This window comes from Haliotis asinina, chromosome 4 (assembly GCF_037392515.1).
Source record: "Haliotis asinina isolate JCU_RB_2024 chromosome 4, JCU_Hal_asi_v2, whole genome shotgun sequence".
In the NCBI taxonomy this organism is placed as follows: domain Eukaryota; kingdom Metazoa; phylum Mollusca; class Gastropoda; order Lepetellida; family Haliotidae; genus Haliotis; species Haliotis asinina.
In genome coordinates, this window is record NC_090283.1 from 51,841,387 (window position 1) to 51,858,395 (window position 17,009).

Below are 17,009 nucleotides of genomic sequence, written 5' to 3' on the forward strand. Positions count from 1 at the left end.
GTTTTAGTAGCATCTCAGTTCCGTTTCCGGTTTATAGATCCCACGAAGTTTTGTTTCTGCAAGTACGCTCATTGACCTGTATTGGTAAGACACATGCTTTCATAAGATCCAGAGACACTGTTTTAGGGGTGTCTTCGGACTGAAAGGATCTTTATTGCCATTCATTGTGAAGAATGTAACGGAATAAAATGACTACGTCAGTGACGAAGTGAACTTGAGCGAGGGCAACATTGAACGTGATCTCCAACACGAATCTGCTTAATGATAAATTTGTGTGTTGAGCATTTGCTGCTACAGACTATGTATAAGGATAATAGATGACCAACCTGAAAAGTGTTTTTGGCAGTGTTCTATGTGCACTCATTATTCGATGCGAATCACCTGGATAACCTTAGGCTTTACTTTAACTTTTGGCGTGTGTTTTGCCAATCGGTAGAATCAAAGAATTGGTGTTGTTTACACTAGGCGGCCATAAGCGAGTCATCACTAGTGAAATTCCCATACACTAACATGTTAACTAACTCTTGCAAGAATAATTTTCATAAATTTAGTTTTGGTGGAATTACTTTCAATAAGTATCTACCAGCTGGGAAATCATCTCAATTTTGTGATAACTGTCCAAAAACTATTTAACCAGCATTTATTAGACATACCAATCATCTTTAACATGACTGTCATGATCAATAGGATCAATTACAATTAAGAAGTACTTATGGTGCTTAATCAGGTCCCATTGAATAAATAATCAACATAAGATGAAAGAAAACTATGTGCACATAGGTGAAGATGATTTCCAAGATGTTTGCAAAATATCGAAATAAAATGACTCATTTTTGAAAGTCATTCTTTCATCAGTTACTTTACGTTTACATGCAACCAGGGAGCCTATATAGAGGGGGAGAAGAAACTCCTTGAAAAGCCGCTGAACGTATGTCTAGGGTCGTTACATAACCAGTGTAGCCAATATGGTGTCAGCGTAGTATTTAAGATTAAGCCCGATTTATTTTCAACAGCTGATTAAGTTCGCTGAGTGTGGTAACAACTGAAATCCTACATGTAGAAGATAGGTTAACTATTTTGTCATTTCAGTTTAAGTCAAATAATTGGTATTAGTGTCCGTATAAGGACAACTGATTTGTAGTAAAGTTTTGAAGTCGGTATGTTATAGCTCACTGGCTTCTATTCTCGAATCAACGCGAAGACAGACTAAATTGTGCCAATAAAAACTTCTTTCACATATTTGTTAAATTCGTAGAAGGAAAACATACCTTTAGTTGAAAGGTATATGCATGTAATAGTAACAGTTTTATGACTTAAAAAAGTGTAATTGAGGTGTGTGAAAAATATGACATTTCGCCGATCTGCCATTGAAATGCTAGTTTCTAGTTATTTCTTCAAAAACATCTTTCACATATACCTGTAATTCATATGAGGGGAAAATACTATCGGATGAAATGTGTTTGCAAGTAATAGTGATAGTTTCATAATCTAAAAAAGAATGTTAGGGTGTATTTGAGGTGTGTGAAGAATATGACATATTGCCAATCTGATCTGATTCGCCATTGATGCTTGAGGGTTATCGTTCCATAACTTCTTTCTTTCTTGTTGATCTTATTATTTGACAAAACTGGAAAGGTGTTTGTGACAGTTTTACACTTTATTTTGGAGGGCAGTGTGACAGTGTCAGTTAACATTTTATTAATGTCCATTCCATTCCCCACATGCAATATATTATCTGAATTAATTATTAATGTAAACAAAATTGTCTCAAAGTAGATTTTTGAAAGGCCAGCTGATGTTAACACGTGTTCTCCCAATACTTTTGCGTTCTTTAACATGTTTTTGGAAGGAAGGCTACTGTGTATCATTTATTCATTCATTCATTCAAATATGTACTTCTTTCTTTTCTTTTTTTCTTTCTTTCATTCATTCCCATAATTCTTGCTCTTAATTCTTACTATAATTCATTCATTCATTCATTCATTGTAAAATTCCGACTGATACAATAAACTGGCTGAAGTTCTGTTAAACACAACTGAAGTTGCACAGGGAACGAGCCAAGTCACTGTGTGCATTGGAGCATGATGAGACACACGTTAATTAGTACAAATGGTAAAGAAAGCAAACGAGTGACCTGTCCCTGTTGTAGAATATCCCTGATGCAACACAAAACACAACTTTGCAGATTCTCATACCTTTTGGTATGGACTTAAAGTATCAAATTATATAAAATACAAATTCAACTTACAAAGTTGAAAAGAAAGTATGATGAAGAAAGCCCTATGAAGTCCCAGTGAGATCAACCGATTCACAATTTTCACCCCATATGGGGTGAAAAGTGGTTTCAACAGCTGTGCTGTGCTGCACACATAGGGCATGTGCAGTGAACAGGTTGGCGGAGCTTGAAGTGGGATGCTGGAACAGGAGTAGTCTAATCTTGGTTGTGTTTAAAACCAAATAAATAATCTACTCGTTACAAAAAAAACCATGTTGATTTTGATAAGCAGCCTCTGTCACAGACAAAACTCAACGTCTGTATTATTGACGCCTATGTATCTGCCTGCCTGTCTGCTAATGTCAGATTTCGATACACAACCTCAATCATTGATCATGTGCAATTTGAACTTAACACCTATCAGGTTACATGCCATAAACAAAGAGCACCAAGTGCATTGGTTAATTAAGCAGCCAATGAAGGCCTTTGTTACATTTAAACTCTTACTGGGTTTGGTATCCAAGTACAAAATATTGTTCTTTTGAGGTGAGATTGTATGCTTGTAATTTTGTTTATTTATTTTTCATGGTCAGCAATGTATATCATATGTCATGAATAAATGATAATTGTATTTTAGGATGCTTATTTTTTTGTTGTATATAAGCTTTAACATATAAGTGTATGGAAATTTCACTAATGATGAGTCACTTAAAGGGGCACTGATGCGGAGCGAATAACGTTTCTCGCCAACAGTCTAATTACGAAACCAAGCTGCAAATTGGTCAGCACCCTGATTGTTATAAAATATCCCAGCAGTGTAGTTTTTTTCTGATGCCTGGATGGTGTAGTGGTATATAGTGAATTATCCAATTTCTGTGTTTTTTCTCGATATTTAATCATGTCATGTGAAAATATGATGTCTACAGGCACGTAGCAAGCCATGTGTTTCATATAACCCCGAAAGATTTCAAAGCTTTATATTTAGATAGTTTTGAGGGTTGGCCAAGCTGTCTAGCAAACATCATACGTAAATTTTGGTTGTTACCCTGGTTTATTATCTATGATAATAAAAACACACAGTTGATATATTTGAATTTGTAAACTGAAAACAATGGCTATGCCATTGGTAGAGAAATCTGAAAATTTTCTAATGTGAAAAAACTGATTACACCTATCTACCTAAGTACACAGCAAATGCCTGTATGTATTTCTTATGCAGCAACCAAATTATCCTCAAAACAGTTTTGGCCCATAAGTGTTTTCAGGGTGCATGCAACACAGAGATGACATCTTCTGTGCTGTAACTTGCGTTTGATGGTATAAACCTACATGTGTTATTTGTCACCATTCACTTGATGCTCAGTTAATGAATTTATAACAGGTATAATTAGTGGTAACACCACTAAGATTACTTGACAAAGGTTCCCATTTGACACTTCTCCTGTCTGGAGTAAATGCTCAACTTTATAAATTAAGGTCTGTAGTGGCAAATGTATTGTATGTTATGTAATATGTGCATGTAAGTGATGCAAGAGGGTTTATCAGTTGAGTTACAAAAACATCGATCAAAGGATTAACCGATAACACCCTGGTTGATTAATTACCTCCACTGCGGATTTGTCAAAAAGGCAGTGTTTATGTGTGTAGATTTACTAATCTACTAGTGACTACACCCTGTTGCGAGTGTAAAAACATCCTCCCTTCAAAGAATTAACCTCCATTGCGTTGATTGATTGCTCATTATTGATTGACAAATTACTTAGAATGGTGGACATCATACAATTAGTTGCCAGGTGTGCTATCTTGGGTGACCAATGAGAGGTTTATCAGGTTTTAACCAATGTGAAAGACCTAAAACGATGTGTCACTTTTTCGCAAATTAGACTGTTGTAAGACACACAACATAGAACAGGATTATTTACCAGCTACAGACGAATGGGTCGCAATGTTTAAGTTTTGAGTGATAGTTATCATGTGTCACACTTCGTATCACAGTAACAGTATTTTAGCGGCATGCCTTTAAAGGTAGTGCTTCAGAGTTGCTTCCCTTTTGCACTCTTCTGCATATGAGTATGTGTTTTTGACAGCTGGTAAACACAAGCCCGATCACGAAGCTTCGATACTTCGCTGCAATGCTGAAGAATCAGTGACTGTAAATATGTAAGGCTGGTTGTTGTGTTGACGACACACACACCAGTCTAAGTAAACATAGTCTCAGTGTATTTCATTACACTCCAACACCGAGTCTAACAAAACCTAGTAGAAGGTAGCATCAGGTAACCTTTGCCCGACCAATGACCATCCAATCAAACGCGAGACGGTTAAATAGATTTAACCAATCAGACAATGGCTACCATTTAGGGATCGGAGGGACTTTCAAACTATTCAGGTCACTGACACAGATCACTCCACAAACAAATCAGCATATAACACAATTATTTGACCTGCAGTAGACATGTATACTCTTTGGGGTTTCTGTTGATATGGTTACCGTTAGCTAATATTTCCGCAAGATGACATCCTTGAATATTGCCCAAAACACTATTTTCAGTGACTGTTTACACACCGTTGTCATGGTTGTACGTAAGCCGTGTGCATCACCTAGAAGCTAAATAGCATTTGGAATCGTTCGGGTATGAACCTTTTCGAGGTAAAAAGTTCAAAGGTATGTGCGAATGTGCACTTTCGCGATTTGGTAAGCTGTGTTCTGATTGGTCAATCTCAGAGGTTACCTGACACAACCTCCCATAAGGTTTTGTTAGACTCAGTGGTGCAGTGTAACGAAAAGTACTGAGACTAAGTTTACTTAGACTGCACACACACACACATATACTCTCAGAGGATTATTGCAGCTGTGTCATCATTCGGCCTTCCTACAGCTGTCTGCCTCTTCGTCAAGCCTGACCTACATTCTGTATTGAGGACAGATGGGTGAAATAAGTACTCCTGATACTCTGCTGGTGTACTATTTTTATGTGTCTATCCGGACACAGTAATTTGGATTTTCCGCAGCCATTCTCTACATTTGTGCATACGGGATGCACATTTGTCCATTGCATAAAGCCCGGAATTTGGTTCCAATGTTGTTTCTAATCATTAGTTATTTTTTGTAGGAAAAGATTCACATTAACATGGGAGAACCCTCAGAGGAATACGAAATTCTGGACCTGTCTGAATACCGAAACAAAGACTGGGTGCAAAAGATGTTTGGCGACATCACTAAACAATCAGCAGCGAAGCAAGTAGTTGTTGGAGCAGCTGGAGGGTGGTAAGCTGTCCCGATTGGGAAACAGACGTGTATCTATATTTACAGGTTTCTTTGAGTATTTGATGCACAGACAATTCATCATCGCCAGCATTTAAATGAGAAAGTCATCTTCTGAAATGATCTCCTTAAACTATGGAAAACATTCATATATTTTGAAATGTCAAGATCAATTTCTTGAAATTTTAAGGTAATATTTATCCCGAAATCTTGAAATTTGTACTTAACATCTTGAAAGTTCAGTGAAAAAGGTTTTGGAAAAAGTATGATTGACACTTGCCGATCATTATAATCAACAGTCTTGGATGAGATACAGGTTATTCTTCAACCATGCAGGGTTCAGATTTGACGGTCAGACAAGTATTTTCCACTGTCACTTCAGATTCTAAACTTTCTCAAGATGTAAACACTGGCTCGTCTGCCAATTCAAACTGTTGTGTAACTCTGCTTCCAAGAAAATAGGTATGTCAGATTGTTCCATTATAGAGTGGCCAAAGGGTACATGGGAGACAAAGCAATAGACTGGTTCCAGTCGTATGTGGTTGCGATTATAAGAACCAAGGTCTTATATATTACATAATTGCATTGGATAAACAGTAGTTTGTTTTCTTTAGACAGAATGCTCTTTTATGTTGACATGGTAAAAAAATACGCACACACAATCAACCAATCCATTCACAGACGACTACAATCTCATCCCCTCCCGGATTGTGCCGTGTCTCCAGCGGAAGGAAGGCGTTTGATTTTAAATCAGACATGGTCAAGTTGAGATCAAGGTACTGTGGCAAGTTCGATGAATGTTAGGCAGAATTGATAGTCTCTAAATTAATCATTTGAAACCTCATGCTACACTATCAATGTGGAACCAAACTCGTAGCTTGAGGTTTCAAATGATTAATTTAGATACTATCAATTCTGCTTAACATTCATCAGATTTGCCAACACATGTACATTAATCTCCTAATTTTGAGAAATAATGTCCATGAAGAATGCAGTCATACAAAAAACATTACAGACATTTAGTCATGTTTCTTACCCAAGTTCAGCCATGGACTTGGACCTGATACACATGCCTATCCAAAATGTGTTCAGTCACTGGGTTTCTTTTCCCACATGTACAAAACTATCAATTCCATAACATTTTTAAAAATTTCTTGATGTGAAATATTTTCGTCCAAATGTTTTTGTAACATTATAAAAATGTCTCAAAGTGATTTTAAATGTTAGTGAAATGTTTTTAAATATTATTCAAAAACATCATGCTATGACATGGACGAAAATATTTCATGTTTTAAATCTTCAAGATCAAGAAATCATCTGTGGCTACAAACACCACCCACTTGCACAAAATGATTATCAGATAAGATTGTTATAAGTGTTAAATATTAAACTTATTGCCATGGAAACACAAATAGTCTAGACCAATCATGAGTGGAGAAGATGTTAATAATCCTGAATGTACTGAACTATTTGTGTTTCCATGGCAATAAGTTTGACTTTGACTGAATTACCATTCATTATTTCTTCACCAATCTTGGCACATGAACAGGTTGGTGGGGTACTGGTGCCTTTTGGTAGTTTTGACATTATGAATAAAATATATTTTTGTGTTTCCATGGCAACAAGTTTGCCATAAAAGGCGACTTAGCTTGTCGTGAGAGGCGACTAACAGATAGGATGGTCAGACTTGCTGATTTGTTTGACGCGTCTTCGTTTCCCAATTGTGCAGATCAATGCTCATGTTGTTGACCACTGGATTTTCTGATCCAGACTCAATTATTCACAGATCGCCGCCATATAGTTGGAATATTGCTAAGTGTGGCGTAAAACTAACCTCACTCATGGCAACATATTTGGCCTTGACAAATGAATTTGGTGGTAGTGCTCTTAGCAGAAGTTAAAACCTTTCAATATTCTCCTTCCACTTTGCCATATCTACACCAAGACATTTGACATAATCATAACAAGCAGAGATATTCATGAAGAATATTTTGCCATTGCTGGGGATATTGATGACTTTGTCTTCTTGTTTGTTAAAGGTGTGATTTGAATTTTCACTTCACACACAGTAAAATTTTGGCGGACAAAAAGCCAAAATGGACCGAATTGTTAACTTATTGACACAAGCTCCAAAATCAGCATGATCAGACTCCCTGTTCAGAAAATAACAATGGCCACACAATAATTAAAGAAAAATCACCATTTTTCGAAATGTCCACTTTTTTTTGAAAGGCATTATGTTTTTCTTTTGACTATCATTTTGACAGATTATTTTCATACAGATGCATAACTGTCCCTTGCCGGAATGGGGGACTGTGTATTCAGCAGCAGCTTGTACGTCCTGTTTCTTGTTTATGAGATATCTCATGAACTGTTCTACCCAATGTCTACCCAAATTTGGTGACAACCTACCTCTGGGGATTATACAGGCTTACGTCAGTTTTGGTGACCGTGACCTCATTTTCAAGGCCACCACAACACTTTGACCACTTTTCAAACTCTTGTTAACACAATATCTCATGAACTATTGTACCCAATGTCTTCAAATTTGGTGACATTTGGGGATTGCTCTGGCACCGGTTGATTTGAGTGAAGGTGACCTTATCTTCAAGGTCAAATTGTTTACCACTTTTCAAACTTATCTTGATCCGATGTCTTATGAACTATTGTACCCAAATTGTACCCAATATCGTACCCATTGTCTTCAAATTTGGTATCGGCTTACATTAGGGGATTACACAGACACATGTTGATTTGGGTGATCTTAACCTTATTGTTACGAGAGTGTATTTTCCGTGATTTGAGTTGTTATTAATTATTATTGCTGTAGTTGTAATTGGGTCACAATATTAAGGGTTTTAGGGTTCGTTATTATGGGTCATGTTTCCTACAGAGAATTATTTAAGCGGTACGCCTCTAAGGCAATACGTTGGAGTTATCTGTGCTTGGCTTCCTATTCGTTGACTTCCAGGAGACCGTTTCTAGAGCTTTCCACATTAGTGGCAATGGTCGTAAGTGCTCGAAAGTTCTTGAAACTATGACAGCATATATAAATGCTAGTTGCCATGTTGGACACGCATACACATTACTGGAGTGTACATCATCAATATCCGTCAACGCTGTCAAGCCGCTCACTGTGTTACATTCTGCATAAATGTTTCCCTCTTGTACTAAGACTTTGGTGAGTTTGCTATATATTTTGTGACCCATAGCCTTAGATTTTGTCTCATTTGTATTGTATTTGAAATCGGTTTCGTGAAACTGACTTGTGACTTTGTATAACTTGCTCTCTTTCCTTAACAATACAAAATTTGAATGTTTTTTACTTGTCTTTATTCTGTTTTGCTGGTTCACAGGGGATTTCTTACACCTTTTGTCAAGGCAAATTCTTAACCGTAACATTATCTTCAAGGTCACTACAACACTTTGACCACTTTTCATACTTTTGTTATTGCAATATCTGATGGACCTCAGGTGACAGCCTAAATTTTGGGTGACCTTGACCTTGTTTTCAAGGTAAACACCACACTTTGACCCCACTTCAAGATTGCTTGAGTCTTGTCATATGTCTTTGACAGGGATGGCAGTTTTCTTTCTGATTTTTGTGGGGGACAAATTGACCAATTCTGTGAATCATCTAATCTGTTGTTTTTGCAGGTTTGCAGGATTCCTGTTTATCAAAGTTGGGAAAATGGCAGCTGCATCACTTGGGACAACCATTCTGCTTGTACAGGTAACCATAGTAATGCAATATGGATATTACATCCTGTTGGGTTTCATAGATATCTGACAACATGTGACTTAAGTCACAGTGATATCTTTTTGTGTGTTTTGGGGGGAGAGGGGGTGTGTGTGATAAAGTACATGTATTGAATAGAAGGCACTATTTTGTTTAAAATCAGTTTGACAGTCTTTAAATTACAGTTTATCAAACAAGGTCCACACTAGGAAAGACGGATCAGAGCACATGGTTCACTGGAATGGCAGCGCAATAAAAAGTAGGACTGGGAATGGACATAAAAACAGAAAAGGAACATTAAAACGAAATAGGATTTCAAATTATGCCTAAAGCTCTAGGATTATTCCTGACATTTTAGGACTGTACTTGAAGGTGAACAGGTGGTCAGTGTACACATGGGTACAGTCTGGTCTTCTCACAACATAAAAGACACCTGCCAGCAAGAAAAATGCTGAGTGCAGTGCAAAAATAAACTCACTCAATAGAAACACAGATTCCGGCTAACTTATACTGTATATTTTCCAGGCTCAGGAAGCTTAACCTATCACCCCCCAGTACCACATCACATGTTACCATACACATAAGTCATAATGATGAAAATATCAGCACTAAATCCTTAAAATTGTGGTCACTTTAAATTACTGGATGGATGTGCTTTTAAAAACCATAACAATCTTACACTATTTCATGTAATCACAGCTGTCGGATGTCTCTATCTCTTCAGATGTTTACAAATACATATGGTACTCGCTCAGGGAGCATGTGATTCTGATTTGGTGTGGTGGAACCTCCTGGGGGGATATTAACCTATTCATCATCATACATCATTTTTACTTTATAATCGAAAGAAAATTACATTTCAGTTGCCACAAATTATGCAACTTAGTGAAATTTGCAGACATATCTGATGCATTATGTTACAGATATGTGTGAAATAATGCACTACATGTGCTAAATAATACACTACATCTCAAACTTTATGACACAATTTCCTACTGATTGTGCCATCTGCTCGCTAACACCAAAATCATAGTCCTCATCGATCCATGATGTTAAGGATTAGAATTGTATCCCAAATTCTTAGATCGATGCTCTTGCTGTTGATCACTGGATTGTCTGGTCCAGACTTGATTATCTACAGACCTCCGCAATATAGTTGGAATATTGCTGAGTGCTGCTCTATCATGAAAAGATGTTGTTAGATCATTGCACAGACACCATACACAGACACTATCTCTGATATATGGTGTGACACCATGTTTGTTTGCACTCGGGGGCAGTGGTTTAGCCTAGTGGTTAAATCGTTCGCTCGTCACGCCGAAGGCCCGGGTTCGATTCCCCACATGGGTACATTGTGTGAGGCCCATTTTCTGGTGTCCCCCGCCGTGATATCGCTGGAATATTGGTAAAAGCGGCGTAAAAACCAAACTCACTCACTCACTTGTTTGCACTCTGAAAATTTGCATATGACATCTGTAATTTGTATTAATTTCCATATTTGTCCCCAAAAGATACTGAAATTATCTGTCGACTTTATCTTGCCAGGAATGTTATCCATTGTGTGATGAACTGATATCCTGGATGTTCTGATGTAGCAGTGTGTTTGACGTTATGGTCTGTAGTATGCACAGAAATTCGCACATTCTGATCTGATTTCTATAACTGTTTTACAGCTTGCTCAACACCAAGGCTACATCCGTGTCAACTGGAACAAAGTTGAACAAGGTGTGAATCGGGCGAAGGAAGAACTACATAAGGAAGCTAACAAGCGGTATCCTGGGATTTTACAAAATGTAAGATGATTGTCACAGCACATGCTCCCTTGGCCTCCTCTTGGCCTTGAATGTTTTGTTAGTGTTGACATGTAATAGAAGACGTAGATGATTCAACATGTTCACTGATAAATTGCATGGAGGTTGTGTTTAGGATTGTCACACTCACATACTTGTTTACCAGAAGACAAGCCTTGTATATTGCATGGCCTTAATGTTCAAGGGTGATCACACTCACAAACTTGTTTACCAGAAGACAAGCCTATGAATTGTGAGTTCATTCATACTCTTAGGAAAATGCAACTTTTTGTGTGCTTAATGGGCACTTTAAATGACATGTTAGAACATGCAGTGAAGCCACTAATTCAATATTTGTTTAGTTCGAGTTGAGTGAATTGAGTTATTGTCAAGCGAAAAACAAAGGTGCTGAAACCAGACACCATATAGCACCTAGCTGTTCCTATCTTTGCACTCCTCCTTCGTAACAAATAGTGAAGTGTGTAAATATTTGAAAGTTAGTTTGTTAACCAACATTATTTGTAAGACATAAATTATGATAAAAACTCACAGAGTTGGTCTGATGTTTTGATAATGATCAGCGTGTCATGGAGCATATTGTGTTCACTTCACACTTCACCGATCCGCTTTTGAACAAAAACCGACTGTACTTATCTAATATTTTGAATCAGATGATTCGCTGATAATATCAATGGTTTATTTTGTATTTCAGACAAAGAAATTTTTGCAACAGAATGTCTTGCTTGCTGGGTCCTTTGCTGGTGGCTTTCTGTTTGGCGTAGCTTTCTGAGTGACCTTGTAACCGAGTCCTTGCGTCATGTGATGTGTGATACTGATGACAGTGTGTGATATTAACAGTGTGGTGCCTCAGTTTGATGGCTGTGGGAATATTTTCCACAAATACAAAGACGTTTGAGACGGAATCCAAAGTTTCCTTCCCTTGTCTCTTCAGACAAACACAGCCTGGAGTTCTAGTCATCAGACAGGATGTCTGCAGGCTTCTGACCAAACTATCAGACTGTTTATATTTTTTACTGTGTTTCGGAAACTTTTTTCCCCATCTTCAAGAAAAGAAACAAAACAAACGGTCCTAAAAGGCTTCCGTACATGTAGTCATGCCTTTCAATATTTTGTGCATATAATATAAACCTAAAAACAACTTGTCATAAAATGTTGATATTTTTTACCTTAGAAATAGGTTTTTAATTTTACCATGTGTTTACTAATATACTGAAACATTCTAGATATGTTTTTGTCCAGTCATATGATTTTCACAGCTATTTTGCCCTTTACATGAAATGGAGTCTCTGCCAGGGAATGGTCAATTTATGTCATTTTTTTCTTGAATTTTCAAGATGCATATCAAATTGAAAATTTCAGAAAAAACATAAAAAATCGAATGGCCCTTGAAGGCATCCATAGTATTCTTAAGCACCAGCGTTTTATATTTGCATGTACCAAAGTTATTACTTTGAGAACTGTAAACAATCTTATATGAGTAGAATATGACTGAAACCAAACAATATGTAACTGTGAATAGATTGGCCAGTTACACCCTCAAAGAATTATTCTTCTTTTAGAATGTGTCAACTTATGGGGATTTGGACTGAGTCCTTTTCGTATATACATGTACTAGGTATATTGCATGCTAAGATAGTAACAAGATTCATGATGTAATGACAGACATTATGAATGTGACAGAATAGTTCAATGTTGGGTGAATGTTGAATTGTTCTCAGAGAAATGTACACTTCTGATATATTTTGGTTCTGCTCTCCATGTGACTAGTTTCTCTATCATGATGGCTGTGTGAAATGCTCTTGTTCATCAGAAGTAACTTTAATAATGTTCTTTCTGTGGCACAACTCATCACGATTTTCCCTTCTTGTAAATTATTCATTGGCCTGGTGTTTTGAAGTAGGGTTGAGTGAGTATATGAGTATAGGGTGTTTTTTGGGTGTTTTTTTTCAAGACATTTTGCAATGTATTTCTGGTGTACCAGCTCTTCAGTGTAGTATGAAAGGGAAGTGGTCCAGTTCAATAATGTAGACCAGTCTGATGAGACCAAGATGTGTATCATCATGTTAAAGCTTTGAATCCAGGCAGGCCGAAGGGAGGCAACTCTGAACAGGTAATTGGGGACAGATTATGGGGCCACCTGAGTAACCTCCTAAAGGTTTAAAGATGGATCAGTTTGTGTGGTGTGTATCATTGATGACAATGACTTGTTGGAGTCTTGTTTGAAGTTGTTGTTAGTGATGCAGATTTGTCTTTTGTAATGCTGAAGTTTATTGCTATATATATGAACAGTACCTTGAATTATGTTCTGTCACAGAATGTTTACTGCTGTTGACTATAGATTTTAAAGCTCTTAATGTCCATCAGAAATGACATAGATCATGATATAGCCTTTGCTCCAAGGCTGTACTGTGTCCTGAACATATGTATGCATTGTAATTCTATCATTTTAAGAGTCAAGTCTAGATAAGGGACCCCAGTTATTTATATATTTTTTAGAAATTATCATTTCAACTATCAATCAGAGACTTGTGCAAGGTTAATCATGATAAAAAGGAAAGGTTTTAGTATGCTAATATGCTTTGTTTTGAATCAGTTGAATAATCAGAAAAAAATAGAAATGTATTTTGATAACTTTCATGTTTAATTATCCTTCACATTTTGCAAATTGTATAATTTTTTTGATGTTATGAGTTATTAGTGATGAATTTTCTTTCTCAAGTATGGGAAATTAGAACCTTTTAATCTCTGCAAATATTAAATGTTGACCTTTCCATTGACAGTTATGAAATATGAAATATTAATCTTCAAAATAACTAAATTCACACCATAATGCCGAGAAAATTGGTATCGTGATACATATTGAATTGTGAATCGTGATAGATATTGATTCATGAAGCTTACGTATCGTGACATCCATACCAGCTAGTGAAGTTTTAATCAAACCATATTTGATTACCTGGTTAATCCTAAGGATTTCTATGAATGTCATTTCTGGAAACATTATGTATACTGTACAGTCTTGGTTGGACAGTGTATGCTGTCATAGCCTGACCTCCACGGACTAGTCTAGTGGTTGACGCTTTTGCTTATCACATCGAAGACCTGGGTTTGATTCCTCATGTGTGTACAATGTATGAAGCCCATTTCTGGTGTCCCCTGCCATGACATTGCTGAAATATTGGTAAGAATGGTGTGAAACTATACTCACTCACTCATTTTGAAAAGGATCTCACAGGAAAGGGTCCTTTCTCTTCTCAGAATTCCTAGTTATGGGTGCAATTTGAGATGTGTGTTAGAGGAGTCACGTTTTAGAGTGGCTAGTTTAGGATGTATTTTATGTGCACTTCCTGTCAGTCATGATAACACATAAAAATCATGGTAGGTTGTTCATTCTTATTTTCACCCCAAACCATTTCTATGTTCATGAAATTTGTTTTGAAGTAAATTATGATATAGTTTTATTAGCCATTCTCCTTCATCTGAAAACTCCTGTAGAATCTCAGACTTAAATCTGACCTTATATTGATTTCAATAAGGTTGAAATAGTCTAAACAACGTTTGATTCTGAAAACTATTCATAAAGTTTTATTTCCATATGTTACCATGAATATCCAAGGGTAATGTCATTAGGTAGCAAAATGAACAAAACATGGGCGAAGGGGTTAAGTTATAGGTAAAGGATTTATGCTTTCGATAACAAATGATTAGACTTCAGTAAGTAAATGAACCGTAGAGCATTTCCATTGCACTCAGATATTACCTTGGCTTGACAATGTTTTTCTTTCTGTTCGATTGTTGGGAATAGAGATTAGACATGTTCAACAGTCCTTCATAGTGTTTCATATAATTCACCAGGCTCTACACTTGCTAATGTTTTTTAGGTTCTGAAATTGATGTGTATTTATTCAGGGCTAAGGTGTAACAGGGAGTGTTATCAAAACTTGAGTTGACTAAATAAACCATGAAATATCTGACAGAATCATGGTAAAAGAAACAAGAATTTATCCCTTGATTAACTGAAAACAGGTGTCAGTGATGAGGAATATGTTGTTTGTGGAATTCAGTCATGGAAGAACTTCCATTAGCATTAATTACTGAGTATAAGGTTGGCAAGGTCCTTCCCCTTTACTGTTCCTGTATCCTGTAGGTGTGTGCATGTTGACAGTATAACAAATAGAGTGCAATGTCTTTTTCAAAATATTTTACACAGAATTGTTTGTACACTGATTTTGCTTGCAAATGAATAAATATAAGGATATACAATACATCAGACAAATGTGTGTTTTCATAATTATCCAGAGTATACTGTAAACATCTTTATTGGGAGAAAATAGTAATATAGTTTTTGGTAATATGCTTTATGGATCTGTTCATGCAACATTGCTAATGGTAATAAATATAAGGTTAGAGTGTCAAACAGTTTTATCGATATTTGCATACAGTATCGCTAATGGTAATAAATAGAAGGTTAGAGTGTCAAACAGTTTTATCGATATTTGCATACAGTATCGCTAATGGTAATAAATAGAAGGTTAGAGTGTCAAACAGTTTTATCGATATTTGCATACAGTATCGCTAATGGTAATAAATAGAAGGTTAGTGTATGGATACTTGCATACAATATTGATATTTGCATACAATATCGCTAATGGTTAGTGTGTCATACATTTTTTAAAATGTGTCTTTTCATACAACATCGCTGGGATAAAACAGAAGGTTGGGGGAAATATTGTGGGAACGATCTTTGTACACAATATCACTACTGGGAGAAAATAAAAGGTTAGTGTGTCACATAGTTTTTCTTGTGGATCTTTGCATGCAGTGTTGTTAATGAGAATACATAGAAGGTTAGTGTGTCATTCCGATTTTTTAAAGTTGATCTTTGCATACAACATTGCTATTGGGAATATACAGATTGTAAGTGTGTCATTCCGGGCTTTCTTTTAAGTGAATCTTTACATACAACATCGCTGTTGGGAATATAGATTGTTAGTGTGTCATTCCGATTTTTTTAAAGTGAATCTTTACATACAACATCGCTGTTGGGAATATACAGATTGTTAGTGTGTCATTCCGATTTTTTTTAAGTGAATCTTTACATACAACATCGCTGTTGGGAATATAGATTGTTAGTGTGTCATTCCGATTTTTTTTAAGTGAATCTTTACATACAACATCGCTGTTGGGAATATACAGATTGTTAGTGTGTCATTCCGATTTTTTTTAAGTGAATCTTTGCATACAACATCGCTGTTGGGAATATACAGATTGTTAGTGTGTCATTCCGATTTTTTTTAAGTGTATCTTTGCATACAACATCGCTGTTGGGAATATAGATTGTTAGTGTGTCATTCCGATTTTTTTTAAGTGTATCTTTGCATACAACATCGCTGTTGGGAATATAGATTGTTAGTGTGTCATTCCGGGCTTTCTTTTAAGTGTATCTTTGCATACAACATCGTTGTTGGGAATATAGATTGTTAGTGTGTCATTCCGGGCTTTCTTTTAAGTGAATCTTTGCATACAACATCGTTGTTGGGAATATAGATTGTTAGTGTGTCATTCCGATTTTTTTTAAGTGAATCTTTACATACAACATCGTTGTTGGGAATATAGATTGTTAGTGTGTCATTCCAATTTTTTTTAAGTGTATCTTTGCATACAACATCGTTGTTGGGAATATAGATTGTTAGTGTGTCATTCCGGGCTTTCTTTTAAGTGTATCTTTGCATACAACATCGTTGTTGGGAATATAGATTGTTAGTGTGTCATTCCGATTTTTTTTAAGTGTATCTTTGCATACAACATCGTTGTTGGGAATATAGATTGTTAGTGTGTCATTCCAATTTTTTTTAAGTGTATCTTTGCATACAACATCGTTGTTGGGAATATAGATTGTTAGTGTGTCATTCCGATTTTTTTTAAGTGAATCTTTACATACAACATCGCTGTTGGGAATATAGATTGTTAGTGTGTCAT

General features: G+C 36.3%; 1 protein-coding gene across 1 annotated transcript; it reads left to right on the forward strand.

Moving 5' to 3' along the window:
• On the forward strand, positions 1-15,300 carry LOC137281657 (FUN14 domain-containing protein 1-like). The gene is made up of 5 exons (XM_067813040.1): positions 1-84; positions 5,329-5,483; positions 9,138-9,213; positions 10,893-11,012; positions 11,722-15,300. Exons 2-5 carry the CDS (start codon positions 5,347-5,349, stop codon positions 11,797-11,799), a joined length of 411 nt encoding a protein of 136 aa, XP_067669141.1. The 5' UTR covers positions 1-84; positions 5,329-5,346; the 3' UTR covers positions 11,800-15,300.
• Positions 15,301-17,009: the final 1,709 nt, after the last annotated feature.